At 40.2% G+C, this 18,527-nt stretch overlaps 1 protein-coding gene across 2 annotated transcripts; it reads left to right on the plus strand.

The window, feature by feature from the left end:
- The first annotated feature begins 634 nt into the window (after nt 1-634).
- Nucleotides 635-18,200, plus strand: zfand3 (zinc finger, AN1-type domain 3). 2 transcript variants are annotated; one of them, XM_038726586.1, is made up of 7 exons: nt 635-1,193; nt 7,539-7,612; nt 8,770-8,810; nt 11,907-12,098; nt 14,052-14,117; nt 14,206-14,376; nt 15,375-18,200. In XM_038726586.1, the coding sequence occupies exons 3-7, from the start codon at nt 8,783-8,785 to the stop codon at nt 15,527-15,529; spliced, it is 612 nt and encodes a 203-aa protein (XP_038582514.1). In that variant the 5' UTR covers nt 635-1,193; nt 7,539-7,612; nt 8,770-8,782; the 3' UTR covers nt 15,530-18,200. The 2 variants fall into 2 exon arrangements, with proteins under 2 accessions (XP_038582514.1, XP_038582513.1); XM_038726585.1 differs by lacking the exon at nt 7,539-7,612 and having other exon boundaries at nt 636-1,193.
- The last annotated feature ends 327 nt before the right edge of the window (nt 18,201-18,527 follow it).

The raw sequence follows: 18,527 nt of genomic DNA on the forward strand, positions 1-18,527 counted from the left end.
TTAAAGCATTTAGTATTTAACTTGTTAACCTCATGTTTACATGGCACACATTCCTAAACTAATTTGTACTTGGAAATCTGCTCTAATCGATATTTAAACATTAACAATCAGTCAGAAGACAATGTAGAGGAGGGTGAATGTTGGAAGCCTGAAACATGGCTGCAAATGAATGCTAATCTAGTTATGTGTATGCTTGATGGGTAAAGAGGCAAATCTTATCTAACACGTTCAACATTTTCAGAATTATAAGGTGATTTCAGGTGTGTTTTCAGCAATGTTAAAACAAACTACGCACACAATGCACAGAGATGGAGAAAGAAATGAGGTCAAGTTGATTTTATTTCCTTTTAGTCCACTCAAAGTCTTCAACTCCACTTTACACTCATCGGGTAAAACACGATTAACTAGTGAAGCCAGTGATCAAAGCTGGTCAGACCCGCACACGCTCTGCCTTTCTAGTCAGTTTAAATGAATACAGCGACATTTTCACTTTGTTAGGATTAGGATTTAACCGTGTATTTTTGCATTTACATGTCAGTTTAAGACACCGTTTTACCTTCATGTCGTTGGGCAATATTGACATTTCTGGTTTGATGGACGCGCTTCCGGCCCAGCATACCTCGCACCAACGACGTGTGAATAGGGGTGGTCTTGAACTACTTGAAGAGGGGAAGGCCTTGCTCAATCTATTTGTTTTTTCTTTCGCGTACCCTCCTACGTATTTAACAGCGCCACAGTTGTATTTTACCCGTATCGATGGACAGTTTGCGATTTTTCCGAGCCGTTTAGTGTCGAGTGAAACACCGGGACGCCCCTCTCTTTTTGTTTGTCGGTCGTAACGTCCGGACGTCCAGCTGATTGCTCTGAGTGCCGTTCAATTATTCCAGTTCAAACTGAGCCGTTTTGTTTGACTTAACGGAAGGATTTTGTGGCCGAAACCGGGGCCGAGGTCGCCACCCTCCTATTTTTGTTCTTTTCACACCCATTTGTGGACTTTAAAACAGAGGATATTTATCTTTTTTGTCTTAACTTGAGTGTTGGCTCGGTTTTCTCATTGAACGACCAGGCCCCGGACTCATCCCCAGCCTCGCGTTCCCATATCGGGTTTTTTTTGTGTTGGAAGTCATGGGAGACACTAGTGAACGAAGCAAAGCTCCGAGTCTACCTCCCCGGTGTCCCTGTGGATTTTGGGGGTAAGTAAAACCCTAATATAAACTAGATTAAACCTTCTATATTGAACCAAAAGGTAAATCCGGATGAAATATGCTCAACCCGTTCAACTACTCCAAACCTATTGTTGTTGTTCTGTTGTAACGTTACAGGCCGAGGGTGGGGGGTTGGGAAGTTGGCTAATAAATACACCTCCTAGCTTCAAAACTAGTATAATACCCCTTGTTTCTTATGTTTAAAAACCTACTTTAATCGTTTGAAACACCGGCTACCATTTTTAATCGTGTTTTGAGGCGATTTGTAAGCCAGGAGGTGACGTTACCCGCGATAGAAAATGATTTATTGCCAGCAGGTTCCTTTTAAACCTGCCCTGTTTTCTTGAATCCCCTCGAGGACAAGCAGCAATAAAACGATTAACACATTACTTTGGTTTAAACCCTTTTTTAAAAGCTGAGCAGTGCTGGTTAAACCTCCGTGTTTGAGTTATTTTACACCCTTTTACAGTCGGTCTTGTCAAGTGGTTGGATGTGTGTTGCATACCGGATGTGATTAACTGATGTGTCCTGTGTTACCCCATATAGGAAAATGACTAACTTAACATCTTTTAAGCCTTTTTTTTTAAAACAACAGGACTGCTTCTCCTTATATGGACGTAAACAGCAGAAAACAACATGCGAAGATAAGATTACTGTCATGTCATTACTGAGCACCATGGCCACACTATAAACCTGTAATATTTGCATTACAGCAACGTTAATGAGTGATTATATGTTGGCAACATACTACTGTGTGAAATACAAGCAGTAAGAAAATAGCCCCCCTGTCTGGAGGTATTATTATTACAGATCATTGTCATATGACTCGTTATACCCCCCCCAAGCCCCAAATGAAGGCCAGTTGCCTTCATTTTGTGGTGTGTAGTAAGCAAACTGGAACCAGTAACCCACCTGTCAATGTCAGGTGACATAAATGGCAGCGTGTGTTTAGAGCAGCCCTGCTTCAGCTCAGAATAACACCTGGCCTGAGGGCTGCTGGCTGTCCTGACCCCACACAGGCTGCTCACACATGTCATCGAAACTCAAGGCCTCTTAAAAAGATCTTGAATAAGGTTACGTTTAGCATTTCAAAGGATTGAATTCAGTATTGGAGCTCTTCGTAATGCATGTGTTAAAGCTCCTTACCCCGGCAGTTTTAATGACCTGTATCTCTCAACACTAAATACAGTAGCATTGCGGTTAATTTAAGGTATGGTCAGACTGATGAAAAGTGCCAATACTTGTTTTTGGTATTCACCCTAAACATTTTGCTTGATATGGGGTAATTATTCTTTTTTTCCACCAAGATTTAAATTCTTGCCTCATATAATATTAAGACCACAATGTGCTGAAAGTATGTGTTTTCATTCAAACCAAAGACCACAGCAGGTGATTTCATTAACTAGTTCTTCATCTCTGGGTGAAGTGGTGTTAATCGGTGACATCACCTGATTGTAAGGGTAACCTGAGGAGGACCGTTATTATGCTAAGTAGACCATGATGAGAAACATGGTCCATTTAAAATCAATTTGAGATTTGTTAACGCACGTTAGGTGTGTAGGCTGGTCGATGCTTGGGGAGATATTCTTTTTCTATGTACATGTATTTATTTTGTTGCAACCAACAGTTTTAATAGTGATGATGCCTTTGGTTTGGTTATTAAAGAAGTTTATTTTACAATTGTGAAATAAACTGGTCTACAACATATGTTGTATGATTAGCACTGTCGCCTCACAGCAAGAAGGTCATGGGTTCAAACCCCGGTCGTCCCGGCCTTTCTGTGTGGAGTTTGCATGTTCCCCCCGTGTCTGCGTGAGTTCTCTCCGGGTTCTCCGGCTTCCTCCCACCATCCAAAGACATGCGGACTAGGTACATCGAGGACTACGGTACATCGGAGAGAATTATAGAAATATCGAAAATACGTCCAGCTCCAGTGCAATCATTTTCCACAGTTCAAGGTTAATGATTTGTTTTCTGTGCTTTCTTATCTGTATTTGTTTTTTCCACTCTGCATGCTGCTATCTGATGAAGCATGTGGGTTTTAAGCACCTCAGCAAGATGTATATGACTTTTTCTGCCGACATAGTCACACATTCCTATTTAGTCTCCTTATAGCATTACCTGTATTGGAGGACGGCGGCAGACTGTGTAATACCTCTTGCCTTAATGAGTTTTGATTTCTCTCCCGCCTGCTGCAAAGTGCCTTTATTTTTGTATTATTATAGTTGACCAAAGGAGATTTTGTGTCCCCTTATTAGGTCACATTATTTGGAAAATCAAATTGTGTTCTAGTATTAGACACAAGATGTGAGGAAACCATTCTTAAATGTTATCTCACAAAGTTATCAGAACAGGTAAATCACCTTGTTGTCTAGCAGATCATTATCTTAACATAAAAATTAATGAAGGTGGGTGTCCTCATTTGGATAAAGTAAAAAATGTCTGAACTTGTTAGGACTAATCTTCTCTAAACACTTCTGTTGGCCACAAACCTTCAATTATCAAAGAACATAAGTTGGATTCTCCTGTTCACTTACATTTTACAACATGAAGTGATGCTTGGAGGCAACATGAATGCAAAACAAATGGACAGGCACATGCTGAGGGGAAAAATGTATGTTGTATGACTCCATGAATGTACAGAGACGGGAGCAGAAAGTAGAGTGCTGTAAAGAAATAAGTTACAGTCACAGCCCATTGGGGATCTGTCATCCATTGATAGTTTGTGGCTCAAAGGCACAGACTGCAATAACACTCCAGCATTCAAAGTGAGCTTAAAATTCACTTTACATTGTGTGTGAATGCAGCTTGTACGTAGGATGGAGCATTAGCTTGGCTTGAATGGCAACACAGACAGTCTGACTCGTTGTGCTCCGCTCCCCCTCTGTACTGCTCTGTGGTACACGAGAGCCAACTGAAAACATTTACTGTTACTTGTTCAGTGCCATTATGCAACATCAACACAGTGTTATATTCCAAAATAAGAGTGATAAAGCTGCTATAATATACCACTAAACACTCACCTTTAAGTAATATGTTCAGAGAGCCAGTACACTTAACAGAGACGCATAAAAATTTGAGTTGGTTAAAAAAGCTAAATATAAGAAACGCATGATAAGGTACACGCACACAATACATATACATGCTTGTAGGGATGAAACGGTATTAAAATTTCATATCACAATTAAAGTGATCAAAATTATTACGGTTATTAGTATTATCACAATATTGAAAAATATGCTGAAAAAGATTAAAATGTACTGATACACGCACTGAAACCACTTCAACAAGTTTCATATCGACAGGTTTCCCGCAGCTCCTAAAATAAAACCAGAGAAATTAAGGTCTTAAATTTTCTCAAATTTACCGTAAATTTGTTGTTGGTATTATATTTACCGATGGTGCGTTTAAGGCTGGTGGGAAAATTGTAACGCACAGTTGCCAAAGACTCCTAATTAGCACGTATTTGTATGTTGTAGGTTTTTTTTGTATTAGATAACCCCGCCATTAATATAATTCATATGTTACGTTTACGTTAGCTGCAGACATCTGGCTACGTGTCATATTTCATTATCGTCAGTCGTGGCTGCAAGACTGGGAGACGCAAGTTAAAGTGGCTGGAGGAAGATCCGATCATTCTAGCTCAAACAACTGTACATGTAGGCCTACATCACATCCTCCAAGTCCAAAAAATTAGTGCTGACTAACGTTAACTTTGAAACGCTCGTTAAGCCTGAATGTGTCCGTTCCTTGATTATTTAATATATTCCTTTAGTCTGTAAGGGTCCACCCATCAAAAGAATCAAAACAGCTTTTCAGAAATATTCATCCAAGTTGTGAATCCTGTCATGTGAAGTCCATCGCTCTTTGTCTGCTAACTTCCCCCATCCTGCACCGTGTTGTTGTTGCTAATTTGTTTTTGCTTCTGAGGGAAAGTTGAAGAAACCAGATGGTTAATTGTGCTTTTAAACTTTTCTTTATGGTCAGAACATGACAAACACTTGATGCCAAACAGCAGCCTGATATCAAACACTGGATCACTTCACAAATCTGAGGTAGAACATTTTAAATGAAACCTATATGCTTGAGGAAAAATTAAGTAAAAATTTTTTTCAGCCCCTTTTCGTCAACAAAATAAATATCTTAATAGAAAAGAGAGTGCTAATTTGTTCCTGATTCAAATGAATTCGAATGAATAAAATATTTAGTGATCACTTATTTATTGAGGAAGATTGTATCACGATAATTATCATTATTGCGTCTCTTTTCTATCAAAGAAATTTTGGGGTCTTAAATTTATATTTGTTTAGGTCTTAAAAGGTCTTAAAAAGCATTAAATGTTTCTTTAAAGATGTAAGAACCCTGATTGAAAACTACAAATAAAATTGTCATTTTGTTTGCATAAACAATAAAATAACAGATCATTTTCATTTGTTTAGAAAAGGTATTGGTTAAGTGTGCATTATCAAGATTTTATATTATATAGGTAATGGAGTGACCCCAGTCAGAAAACAGTGATAGTCTGCAATGAGCCTAACATCTGACATAAAAACAGAGCAGTCTGTAGCAGTAGTTTTGACACTTTTACAACTAATTTGACAGCTGCTGGATTTAAAATGAACAAGATATGCTGTTTGGTTGACTAAACAACGTATCGTGTTATGTGCAGTGGACGAATAGAGTCTGCAGATACACGACGCACACAGCAGCAGAGCAACGTGTAGTGTTTTTACAAGAGCGTTTAACACTTAGAGCTTCAGTTTACAAGCTGTTAGCAAGTCAGACAGACAACCCAAAGTTAAGTTAACTCACCATGCGTTCACTATAAGGTCATTTTCTTAAATCAAGTTTCCCTCAGAGCTCTCATAAAACTAAAATATGACCAGACTTCAGAGTGACTGAAAAACTCTGCAGTGCTGTCTTCTGCTGTGTTGTCATTTATCCAAACAAACCCACGCTGCATACTGTGCACGCGCGCCTGCTTCTGGGAGACTGTCGCTAACTTTGGTTGATGTTGGACAGTATTTGCCGTGAGTTTATAATAGCGCGGTAACCAAACCCTTGTCATTGTAATTAAAATGTAGATGGTAATAATAACCGTCGGGAATTTTATCATGGTTTATCATTAAACCGGTGATAGTTTCATATCTACATGCTTACTTACTTACTATCCTGTCAATTGTACAGTTAAGTAAAGGAGCCGAGATTTTGACTGGGCATTAGGGCTGCAACCCATATTTTTGTCCACTCAGTTGTACAAACATGTAGACTACTCTGGGCTAAACCATTTTTACGAACTAGTCTAACATTTTACTGTTTTTATTTGTAACTTTTCCCTGAGAGTTTGATTTACTGTAGATGGCATGTTTTGAAGTGAAAGGCATGCAGAGCTTTACCGTGTCATCACCCTTCATTTCAGGAATAAGAGTTTCCAGTTTATTAGGCACACCTGTACAGTAAAATGAATCTTTGTGAAGCCGCTCATGTTCAGCCTTTGTTGACTTTGTGTCAGAGTTAGTTGATTCAGCTCACTGGCATTTCTTCAGGATGTGATTAGTGGTGTCATAATGGATCGCATTATAGTTTATAATAATCTGGCCGCCTCACATTTGTAAATGGGGGTGGACAAAATGGTAGAATTTTCCAGTAGTATTATTATAGCACCACACACATGATAATGACAGATCAGGGTCACTCAATGTCTAATCAATTGTTACTTTGCCCAAGGCTTGTCTCTCTACCAAATTTCGTAAGCATCCATTTATATAATTTGAGATATCTTGGTGACACACAGATGCAGTGACTGTAACAGGTGAAACATCACCCCTTCGATAGAGGCAAAAACGGTCTGCAGGCGTGTCCTGCTGCATTAGTCACATAGCTCCTGCTGTAGGAGGAACAATGATCTGAATAGCCTAGTTCCAGCCTCTGTACCATTGACAAGGCTCACAAGCTGGCAGAAATGGCTGTATTATGGCGGTATGAACAATAAAGAGAGGTCCAGAAGGTGAGGGAATGACATGACATACCTGTAGGAGAAGGTACCCCCAAGAAACGGAGACAATTTCCAAAATGCTCAATATTTAAAGATTTAAACCAGTTAATAAAACTGCCTGTTGTCCCAAAGATGGTCTTGAAATGAATTGTTGAACTTAAAGGGCACAGGAAGTATTCCAGTATGCTTAGTCATTATTAGTGGTCATATTTAAACTGTGTAATGACGATGCTTTCCCCTGTGTTCTCGTGGTGCTCTGCCACAGTAAAAGCATTGCCCACCATGGCAAAAAAAAGTTTAAAAAAATACTCTGCTTTTGTTGACAATTCTCTAAGTAGGCTGGGTCACTGTGCAGCCATGACTGAAACAGGTGACTGACAAAGAACTCTGGGCTTTTGCAGGACCTAACTCTGTAAGTGAAACATGCATTCATTACACATCTACCCCTCCCCGCCCTCAAGGCAGCCAGTAGCATTTTGAGGATAGTGTAGCCAAACCTCAAAAGAGCAGTGGCCATTTTAGGACGTCTCACACTCTGCTTGTTTGGCTCAGCTCCTTGTTGTCAGACCAGACTCAACTTTCATCAGACTAAGATGTACTCTTTGTCATCTTCAGCTGGCCTTTGTCACGTTCAGCTCCACTGTGTTGGCCTCAGTTGTACTTTGAGCTCAATGCTAGAATGATATGGAGACGGTTGCAGACTGACGGGATTATGGCTTATCATTTTCAAATATATGCATTGTTTGCATATCCAAAGGTGTGGTACACGGGCGTTAGATTATCTTAACGCAAAGGGTACCTAGTGCTGGTTTGAGCTGAACCCAAGTGACATTATAGCCAAACCTTTCCTTGTTTGACTGCAGGATCCACAGTAATCTACACCAGCATGTAACAGGAGACTGTCTTGATTTGCGTATCAAAAGAAAATCTTGTCTCTCTGCTTGCATGGAACTAGTGCTGCTGAAACAATTACTCTGTTTGCAGGAAATTAATCAAAAACTATTGTAAAACAATAATTTATTAACTGCATGCTCCTTGCGTAAGTGATCTGTAGTGTCCCCATGACAGCCATTTGCTTCCCCGTCCTCTGTGATTTCCTGTCATCCAGCCTTGAATCAAAACAAGGGCTGCTGAGATGAAACATTAGGGGCGATTATGAAAGAGGTTGACGTTCAGGATGTGATTTGTCATTTGAGATTTTGAAAAAGTGGCAAGGTCCCACTAGTGTTCGTTACAGAGGCAGTGCCATATTTCCGAATGGTATTTGTCTCCATTTATGATTATAAAGTTTATACAGGTATTGGTCTATGTGGAAACAAAAGTCTCATTTCACAGAGATTAACTTTATATTTTATGGCAATCATGTTCAGTTGTGTGCAGTTTACAATTTTGTTTCATTTTCAGCTCCACCTAATTGATTTTTGTTCTTTCATGCCATGATGATGTTTTCAAATGGAAAAAAAACATTGAACTTTAGATTTGTTATCAGGACACGCTGTGGAAACAGTTGTAATAAACTTGGATGTCTGAGGAGGTCAATGACGTTAATTCTCTCACCTGTCTCCTCAGGTCCAGTAAAACCATGAATCTCTGCTCCAAATGTTTTGCTGGTAAGTCTTCTCTCAATACACAGTATTCCTGAAATGACAAAGAACATCATAAGATTAAATTGCTTATTTTGTGCTGGGTGACTTCTCCATATCATCCCACAGCACAGAGTGTAGACCAACTAATGTGGGTATGAGATTGAGAAAGAATTGATTAAATAGACTACTAGCCAAGCTGTACTGTGCAACTGAGTCCCTGAAATAGTTAATACATCACATGGTTCCCCAATAAATGTGCTATGCAGCTAAAGTCATGAAATAATTTTGGATTATTGGGATTGGAGATGATCACCCAGATTGTGACTGTTTGAAAAGTTGCAGTTCACTGGTAGGTGACCAGCTGCATTTTGGGGACCCTTTTCCTATTCTAAAGTTCAGTTTTCCAGAGATTTCGCATAAAAAATGAGTCTCTGCAGTGTTTGCCAAAAACAAAACAAAAAAACTCTTTTCTGTGGAAGGTTAAGATCAAGGGCAACTTCAACCCAAGTCCAGTTTCCCTTGATTTTAACCTTCCTTGGAAGGTTCCTTGATAACAGTGACCTTGATGAATCTATACAGACAAAAAAACAGTTGGCTACCAAGATGCCTGTCAATATATCAGCATGTTGGAGCATCACTTGCCTCAAACAATGTCATGCTCGACTACTGATGCAAAGGATCAAATATATGCATGCTTATGAGAACAATATATTTAAACTGGAAGAGAACATTAGCCATGTTTTCATTGTCATACAAATTTTAATCGAACTTTTGAAATGTCTCCAAAAAGAAAAGGCTCATTAGACACATTTCCATCAGCTGGTTTGGAGCAAATAAACCAGGCTACACAAAGCGTAGTTATGGAGGAAGTTGACGTTACGCATGGGTGTGAAAAAACAAGAAGTAGAGGTTGCAAACAAAGTTGCATGGACCTAAAGACCATGGGTCTGAGAAAAATGGTCTTCAGAAATGTGTTTTAAGTGCACAAGTTGCTACCAGCCATGCTTCTGCGCGTTATGGGAACATCCAGAAAGACGCCATCAGCAGAAACAGCTGATCAGGCATGTGAGGTAAATGTTCACTACGTCAGAACTTATTTGGAAAAGGTGTTTCCATCTCCCATTTAGTGCATTAACTCTTTCCTCGAAAAAGGCAAAAACCACCTCAAGCGATCGTAAAATCTTTGTGAAATTTAGGAAGTTTTTTCGAAGTTTTGCCATTTCCATCAACCTTTTCTGATGCGATAAAACAATGTGGGTGGAAGCATGGCTATTGTCTTTGAGGGTTGCTTTCAGCTTGTTACTTGAAGTATCTTGTTACTACTTCTGTGAAGTTTCTTCTTGGCATGCAGAGCTGTCCTCACTGACAGCCGCAGACAAAGCTTGGTGTGCCAGCTAAGAAAGTAAAGTAAGAAGTCATTCTAGGAAAAATGGAAGGATAAGTTAAGAGTCTCGCTGCAAAATGATGTATCCACCATTTTGAGGAAAACATTGGTTGAAGTTAAGTTAAGTCGTTAAGCGTTTTGTTATGAAACCCCCTTAAATGTAGAAAGTTTGCTTTCACACAAGTGTCTGACAAAGAAACATGCCCAATTAAAGTTTGAAAATGTCAAGGTATGTATTACGTTTTCTCAATGACTCCTCCAGTCTGGTTTGGGCGGATGGGTTGAGGGTGCACTGCAGCCCTGTCGGTGGCCATGGCAACCATTGAGTACGGCAGACAGCGAGGACCTAAGGGCCCGGCTTTGAGTCTAGCATCACAGACAGCAGCAACGCTCAGAATAGACTCAATACACATGAGTATAGAGGCTGAGCAGAAGTGGGTTAGTCCACATGTGGAGGAGAAACTAAAATGTAGGCTGACCTCCCTCACCCTCCCTGGAGGGGGAAGAGTAAAGACAATATCCTCAAGGATCGATAACGTCTAAGATTATCATTATAGAGAGAGTGCCAAAGTGCAGCTCTGTTGTCCAAGGTGACTGACTCATTGGCAAAGTTAACTGTTGTTATGCAGAGAGCAGGGACTGTTTTGGTGCACATCTAAAACTTGTAAAGGTATTTTTGGGCATTGGGTTTGTGATTATTAGACAGATGACAGTAGAGAGCTGATTTTTAAATGAGGGGGAAAGGGAGACATGGGGTTGCGCAAACACTTATTTTCATTATTGGTTAATCCACTGATCGCTTTCTCATTTAATAAATATTTTGGTCTAATAAGATGTCAAATGGTGAAAGCCTGGGCCCAAGGGGACATCTTCAGTACAAACCAAAGAGATTCAATTTACAATAATCAGAGATGATAACTAGAAGATAAAACCAGGAAGCTAATGACATATTTGTTAAAAAAATATTTGAATGATTAATCTGTTAATCAATGTTTTGCCAATTAATTTTCTGTTAATTGCAAAATCAAATCATCGACTAATTGTTTCAGTGGTAATACAAATTATTCTTTGCATAATCTTCATGTTTGCTTAGGGCAATTTGATTTCAATGTTTGACTTGATGTTTAGAAAAATGTGAATTGCGCGCTTTAAAGCAGCTAATTGTTGGAGTGTTGGAGCTTCCTCGAATGCACCAACAAGGGGGAGTTTTCTTAACTGTTGTGTTCTCATCTGCATTGACATGTGACTTAATGTTTGACTCCAAAATACAAGACAGCCAAATGTTTGCTTTTGATTGATCTCAACCAAGTTGTTTCAAGTCTCTGCTAAAAGATGTTAGAACTTGTACACGGATTCTCATTTACCAAAGGAAGTAGAGAGGCAACAGATATATATAATGTGAGAGTTTCCTTTGCTGTGAGCAGAGAACCGACCACCAAAAATAAAGTCATATGTGTCTTGCAAGGTACAACTTTGCTGTGTGAAAATATCAGTGGTAGCCTGCCTGGTTTCTACACATAACTTGTTATTACAGACGTAGTGTCAGCAGGTTTGGGGTGTAGGGTTGTATTTCTGTAATACACACCATAAACAGGCGCTTGGGTCCAGATTTGAGTGTTTTGACTCTTGATTCTGTGTTGTCTCTCTTTTCATCTCTTCTCCCTCCCTCTCTGTCTGTATCTCTTCTATTTTCCTGTCCTATTTTTACATTTCCCTCTGCTTGCTTCCTTGATCAGACATCCAGAAGAAGCAGCCAGGGGAGGACTGCACCACCAAGCCTATCCAAAGCACTGGGAGTAGCCAATCACCAGTTTTCAGTAGTGAGACGAGCAGTAGCAGTAGCCAATCCCTATTGTCATCGCCAACCTCAAGCTCCGAGCAGCCGTCAGCTGAAGAGCCCTCGTCCACGTTGCCCAGCTCGAGGGAAGGTAAGATTGGACCCCCAATGTTTTCACGCTCTTTTTTTTTTTAATCTTATTTTTATTTTTTAGGTTGTTTCATAAAACAAAGACAAAAGCCGAACTTTTAGGCTTATATCAATTCTACTGTACAATGAAGTATTTATCAGAGAATTGATAAGTACAGCACATATCGTCAGTGGGAAGCTGTTGATGAAGAATGGATAGTCTATTCTTAACACCTTTAAATCCAGTGGGACAATACAGAGTGAGACAGAACAGGACAAAAGCGAGATACAGGCTGTGTTCGAAACAGGCTAAACTGCTGTCTCAGAAGATGTCTAATGTGTATGATTTCGGAGTCGTCTGTTAGCCATTTGGCTTTTCAATACCTAGTTAGCTGATGCTAAGGCTAGCTTCTCCTCTGCCAGCCAGAAGAGATGCAAACCGGCGTGCTGACGTCACACGTTGCCGTAAGTGCTGCCCTAGAGGGCTGTTCGAAACCAATGTTAACAGGGATGCCTTCACTTGAAAGTGATGCCTTCTGAGGCAATTGTCTGTTACGGTAGCGAGGCAACTGCATTCTGTTGCCAGCTAGCGGAGCGCTCACCTTTTAACTAATCGCACCAAGGAAGCATAATTTAAAGGAGACCTATTATACTATACCATGTTTTATGACTTATCTACAATGTTACGATGTTGGATGTACATGTTAAACATGGCCAATTCTTCAAATGAGGTTAAAGTATTAAACCTAAAGTAAAGAAATCCCTGTGAACAAAAACCTCAGATTTCTTCCTGTTTTGAACTGCTTTTTCCACCAGCGGCTCCATTCTACGCCACATGGAGCCAGTGTTCCATAAAAGTTCATTTGTCTGGACAGCAACACTGTCAGACACTGTCACAGCAGCAACAATCAGCTGCGATAGGTTTGTAAACACAATGATGTAACAAAAGCAGGAAAATGCAGTGCGCTTATGTATACATGTTCGAGGCACCACCGTTTCTGTTGGGGGGGGGGGGGGGGGGGGGCTTACAGAGACAGGAGCATCTACAGCTTGTTTCAGACGGAGGCTGAAATGAAGGCCTACATGAAGGGGACAATATAAGATAGAAAATTATGATTTTTTTTTACTTTGAATCATGCAAAGCTGCCACACAGGAGTCACAGAACTTTAATGTGAAGTACTATGCTAAATTCAGGAAATCATTTCATACTGCAAGTCTCCCAGCAACTGCTGAGCTCAACACCACATCAGCAGTGATATATCAGTAGTATCATTGCAGTGGTAGAATCACAATTAAGATAAAGGAATCAAGCCTGTGTGAATTTTGCTTTTCAACACAGAGCCACAACAATGGTACAATATGACACGTTACAGGGACAACTGCACCTCGTGAACAGTGCAAGATATACAATAGGCAGCGGAGAGCACACTTTTCTCAGTGAAAGCATCTAGTTGTTCAAATCTGAATGCCCAGTATGTTTACCGTGTACATCCATGTGCAGCAGGTCATCCTATAAAGCCACTATTACTGAGTCTAACATTGGATATTTATTTAAAAAATGCCAATTGGGAAAGAGAATTCACTTATTTCCACTACAAATGAACATGAACAAAGAATGTTGTAGTAATAGGGCTCCTCAAAAAGATTAAAAAATGTTGTCTATCCCTGCTGTATAATTAAATCATTTTAAGAACTAAAGAGTAATCTAATGACTAAGTAATTGTTTTTAACAAGTATTGTTTTGCGTTCTGCTTCATTGTTTGTAGAACTAAAAGGACTCCAGGCAACACTCAAATATTACTTATTATTAAGTAACATAAAAAATGTAAGATTTCTGATGCTGTGGTCCTGATGGCATAAAGTTCATCAGTACATGTCATTTTTTATTTTATAGCTTCCTCAACATGGACGCATGGTATGGGAAGAGAGAGTTTCACATCCTGTCTCACACGTCTCTTTATTTTCCATCTGCAGGCATGTCGTCCACAGAAACAGCCCAGGGCACACTCTGCACACCCACAAAACGTCCACGAGAATCAGGTACAGTCGGACTCTTTTCCCTGCCTGTTGCTCTACGTGACCGGCCCCGCTTTCAGCGCTAACTCTTAACCCTGCCGTTTGTTTTCAGCGTCGGCTTCAGAGAGCGAGGCGACGCCAGAGAAACGGCCACGGACAGACGAGAAGGAGGGGAGCAGCGAGGAGGCCCGCGGGACGCCCAAGCAGAAGAACCGCCGGCGCTGCTATCGCTGCCAAACCAAACTAGAGCTCGTGCAGCAGGAACTGGGCTCCTGTCGCTGTGGTCAGTACCAACACGTCAGTGTGGTTTTCAGCCACGCGTCATGTTAATATCAATGACTCTGTTCCCCCTCAGTCAGCTGCTGCAATGTTTTTATTTTAACCTGGAAACCACTGCCCTCGAGCAGGGGTGTCAGCTTCTGGTTTAGTAATGCTTTTAGATTATTGTTAGTGTTTTACTTTTTAAAGGCAAAGTAACCCTAATGTAAAAAAAAAAAGAGGGGGATCATTGACATTCAAAAATAAAAGATTTTATTCTGCTAATACTTTTAAACTGATTTTAACACAGGACAATTCAAGTCATTATAATGGCGTTAAAAGTTTGTTTACAGGTGTAAACATGAGTCAAACAAGCCACATTTTTGAAATATGAAAATTGAGAAACCTCAAATGATTTTCTTTTCATCTATTAGTTGGTATATAATTATGTATATGAGCATACATGATGGTGTCAAAACATTAAGGGTCGGGCTTTAATATTAATGGTGTGCTGCGTCAGAGTGCCTTAGATAATGAGAGGTAAGCTCTTTAAGCACAGCCGTGTGTTTACTGTTGTTATAATGTTTGTTTGTGCGTTGGCACAAACCCACAAATAAAACAAATGATCAAAATACTTGTGCACATGTATCATGAATACCAAATTGTAAAATTTTCACATAAGATGTAATCTTGAACATGCCGCTATCATATTTAGAAAAAAGCTAAGATGTAATTGAGATAGTTTAATTAAATTCACAGAAGAGGTATACAGATAATATACACTCTCCTGCACTTTATTCAGAATAATATTTTTAATTGCATATTATTTTTGTTACTTTCACTTTAAATTGGACGAGGAAAGTAGTGCAAATCAGTCAGAGGCTTGTTTTTCTGTGTTTGTGTTCGGCAGTAAGTTTGGTCCGTTATAACCAGTGATGTTTTCTGCCACGCAAAACGGGAACAGCAGAATATTCATTTGGGTCACTTCCTCCCTCACCGTTTTGCTTTCTGTTTCCCTCCCAGGCTATGTATTCTGCATGCTTCACCGTCTACCCGAGCAGCACGACTGTCTGTTCGACCATCTGGGCCGCGGGCGCGAGGAGGCAGTCCTCAAGATGGTGAAGCTGGACCGCAAGGTGGGGCGCTCGTGCCAACGCATCGGGGAGGAGTGCTCCTGATTGGCCACACGGTGACCAGCCATCCAGTTTAGAGATGAGGCGCTTACAAAGAGGAGGAGGAAGAGGTGGAAGGAGAGTGAGGGGGAATGACAAATGGGGTGATGGGGAGGGAGGGAGGGAAGGGAGGGAAGAAGAGGAAGAGGAGGAAGAGGGGAGGGAGCACGGTCGAAACATCCTGCATCTGACCTGACAATTTGGGATCTGAGCTTGACGCCGCCCTGTTGATGTCCTGATTTCCTGCGTCTGTTTGGACTCTGCTCTGGATGAGGCAACTCAGCGCCGGTGGGCCCCAGTGGCTGTTATGCGGAGCCACGTTCAGTATCGCATGTTCACACACACAGCCTTAACCCAACCCCCAACTCTTCAGAGGAAGGACGCCGCAGAGACTGATGACCCCGTATGTCGTACATCATGTATAGCGCCGCTGTTTCTCGCCACGGTTTCCTCCTCTTTGCCCGTGCTCCTTTTTTTTCCCCCAGTACTGGAAGTTGTGGAAGATGAACTCTGCATTCTCATTCGACAAAGTTTTGGGGGTTGTTTTTCCATTTTTTGGTAAAGGGTGAGGGGTCCAGCTCTGTCCCACGCCCACTCCTCAGGTCGTCATCAAGGGGTTGGAGTATCAAACCTGTAACCCCGCCTATCTCTTCTTCTTCTTCCTCTTCTTTTTTTTTTTTTTTTCTTCCATCAACGTTTAGGTCCATGTGCAGCATTACTAACCGTGTTTTGCTCGTGCATGGCACCAGCAACAGTGTATTTGTGCAGGTTTGAGTGTGGTAATGTGAGACAGTCCAAGGATGCTGTCATGGTTTGATTTCCCCCCCCCCGTGTGGCCGCCATGGTGATTAGCTCTGTTTTCACTGCTTAACCACGGTGTCGTGGAGGACAATACAGCCAATCCCTGCCTCTGCTCACATGGACTGTTGACAAAAAGAAAAAATACAAATATAATATAAAAAAATGAAAACCACACTAATGGACAAGAGTCACTCGGATCCTCTGTGTAGCAGATCCTCTTCTCCCTCTTTCCCTCCCCCTTTTTTCAATTTACTGAGTCGTACTGTTGTTTTACATAAAGGGGAATACGGCTAAATTTTTGTATTCAAATGACAAGTTCTTTGCCAAAACGCTATGTATTCATATATAAAACTAAATAACCGAAGTTCATCACAGAGTGTTTCTTTAGTTGTAGACGATCAGTCAAGAGTGCTAATATGAATACATGAATTACATAGTACCCTTTAAATCATTCTTTAATTTATTTCTTTGTGTTTTATGAGTAGGATTATGTCATTTAATTTTCAGATCGGGAAATCTGTTTGGAACATAATTGAAATTTCATTTCCGATTTCTGCTAGTGAGCTTTCACTAAATCAAAGAGAGAGATGGGTTTGTACCACAGTTGAAAGCAGTGATGTCATATTGATGCAGAGCACAAGTGAAAATTGGTGTGAAGGCCCGAGAAATTAACCAAAAGCTGGTTGACTTGAAGACGTTATACACCTAAAGGATAACAAGGTTTGTGAGATACCAGCAGCCAGATATGCCAGATAATATGTTTTGAATATGGCTGGACTCTTAACTTGCTACTTCAGCAAAATAATCAATCATGATTGGTTCCTTTCAGTTCAGTTTTGCTATTAATTAACCTTTTCAGGTATACGTAGGTATAACATTAAGCATAAACTTGACTTTGACGTCACAGATTGAAACCGTCTCTGGTGTGTTAATGAAGCCTCAGCTGGTTTTGGCTGCAGAAATAACCTGAATTCTTAAATTGAGTGGTTTCCCCTGTCCTCGTACATTTTATTTTGTCATTGTTTCCAACCCTGCTCTTAATCAGCCTACACAGTCTGACTGCTTGGACTTTGTGCTGTGCATATTGTTCAGTTACACATCTCTCTTCCTTCCTTCTCCTAAAGGGGTGTTCTACCAAAATCAAGTTTTTTTTGTTTGTGACTTTGCAGAAGCGGACCTTTTTTTTTTTCTCCCCCTTCTCATATTAATTTTTATTTGTTTTTTTGGGCATTTAGCACTGATTGCAGGTGCATTTAAAGTATAAGTTGTGATTTGTTCAATACAGGTACGGAATCTCCATAAAATGTACTTTGTAGCATCACAGGAAGTGCAATTTGATGTTGAATTGTACATGACTGTTTTTCAATTCGGAGAACTAACAAATGAAGCAGTGGATTTTCTTGAGTGGCAGGAAAAACAGAAAGCGTCCTTTTTTGCAAATAAACACTGGAAAAAGTTGATTCAGGTGGAGAGCCCTTATAACCAGACACCACTTAACTATGCTAATCCTCATGCACAAGTTATTGTTTCCTCCCTCACCTCTCCCCACCCCTCTCGTCGTTTCCAATGAGAACACAGCGAAGGATAAGGGAGTTTGGAGAAATGTCGTGGCTGGTTCTTATTTTGATATTTTGAAAAACGTGTTCCTCTTTTTTTTGAGTGCTAATGAGAAATGGAAGAAATGGAATATGTTTCTGTATCGTTTTAGAGAAAAAAATTATTTAACCTTATATCAGTTTGAGTTACTTACACCCTAGCATAGAGTGGCATATTTAGTTAAATGTATAAAAAAGCAAGAACATAATTCTGTCCTATTTTCTCCTTTAATTTTATCGTGTTCCATTTTCTGCTGAGGAAAATAAACTGGATTAGAGGATGTGGTGTGTGCATTAATTTCTCCTATATTAGCATTTGTTTGAAAATTGTGTCTCTGAAAATCAACCATGACCAGAATGTATGAAATATCCTTCAGAGTTAATTACTGAAGTTGAAATGTAAAGCAGAGTTTAATCTCATGTTGGTTATGATTTTAAACTACCATAGTCTTTGTTCTTTCCTGCAGAGATTTAGTTGATCCCATTAGAACTACAGGATTTAATATCGATTTACTGGCACAGTTCCTAATAAGGTAGCACGGTGATGCAGTGATCATTAAAAGCATGGTAACCCAAATTGAGAGGTCACAGTTTGGAGCTTAAGCAGA

Source organism: Micropterus salmoides, unplaced genomic scaffold (genome assembly GCF_014851395.1).
Source record: "Micropterus salmoides isolate LMB-PRFRI ecotype aquatic unplaced genomic scaffold, ASM1485139v1 Ms_hic_scaffold_18, whole genome shotgun sequence".
Classification (NCBI taxonomy): domain Eukaryota; kingdom Metazoa; phylum Chordata; class Actinopteri; order Centrarchiformes; family Centrarchidae; genus Micropterus; species Micropterus salmoides.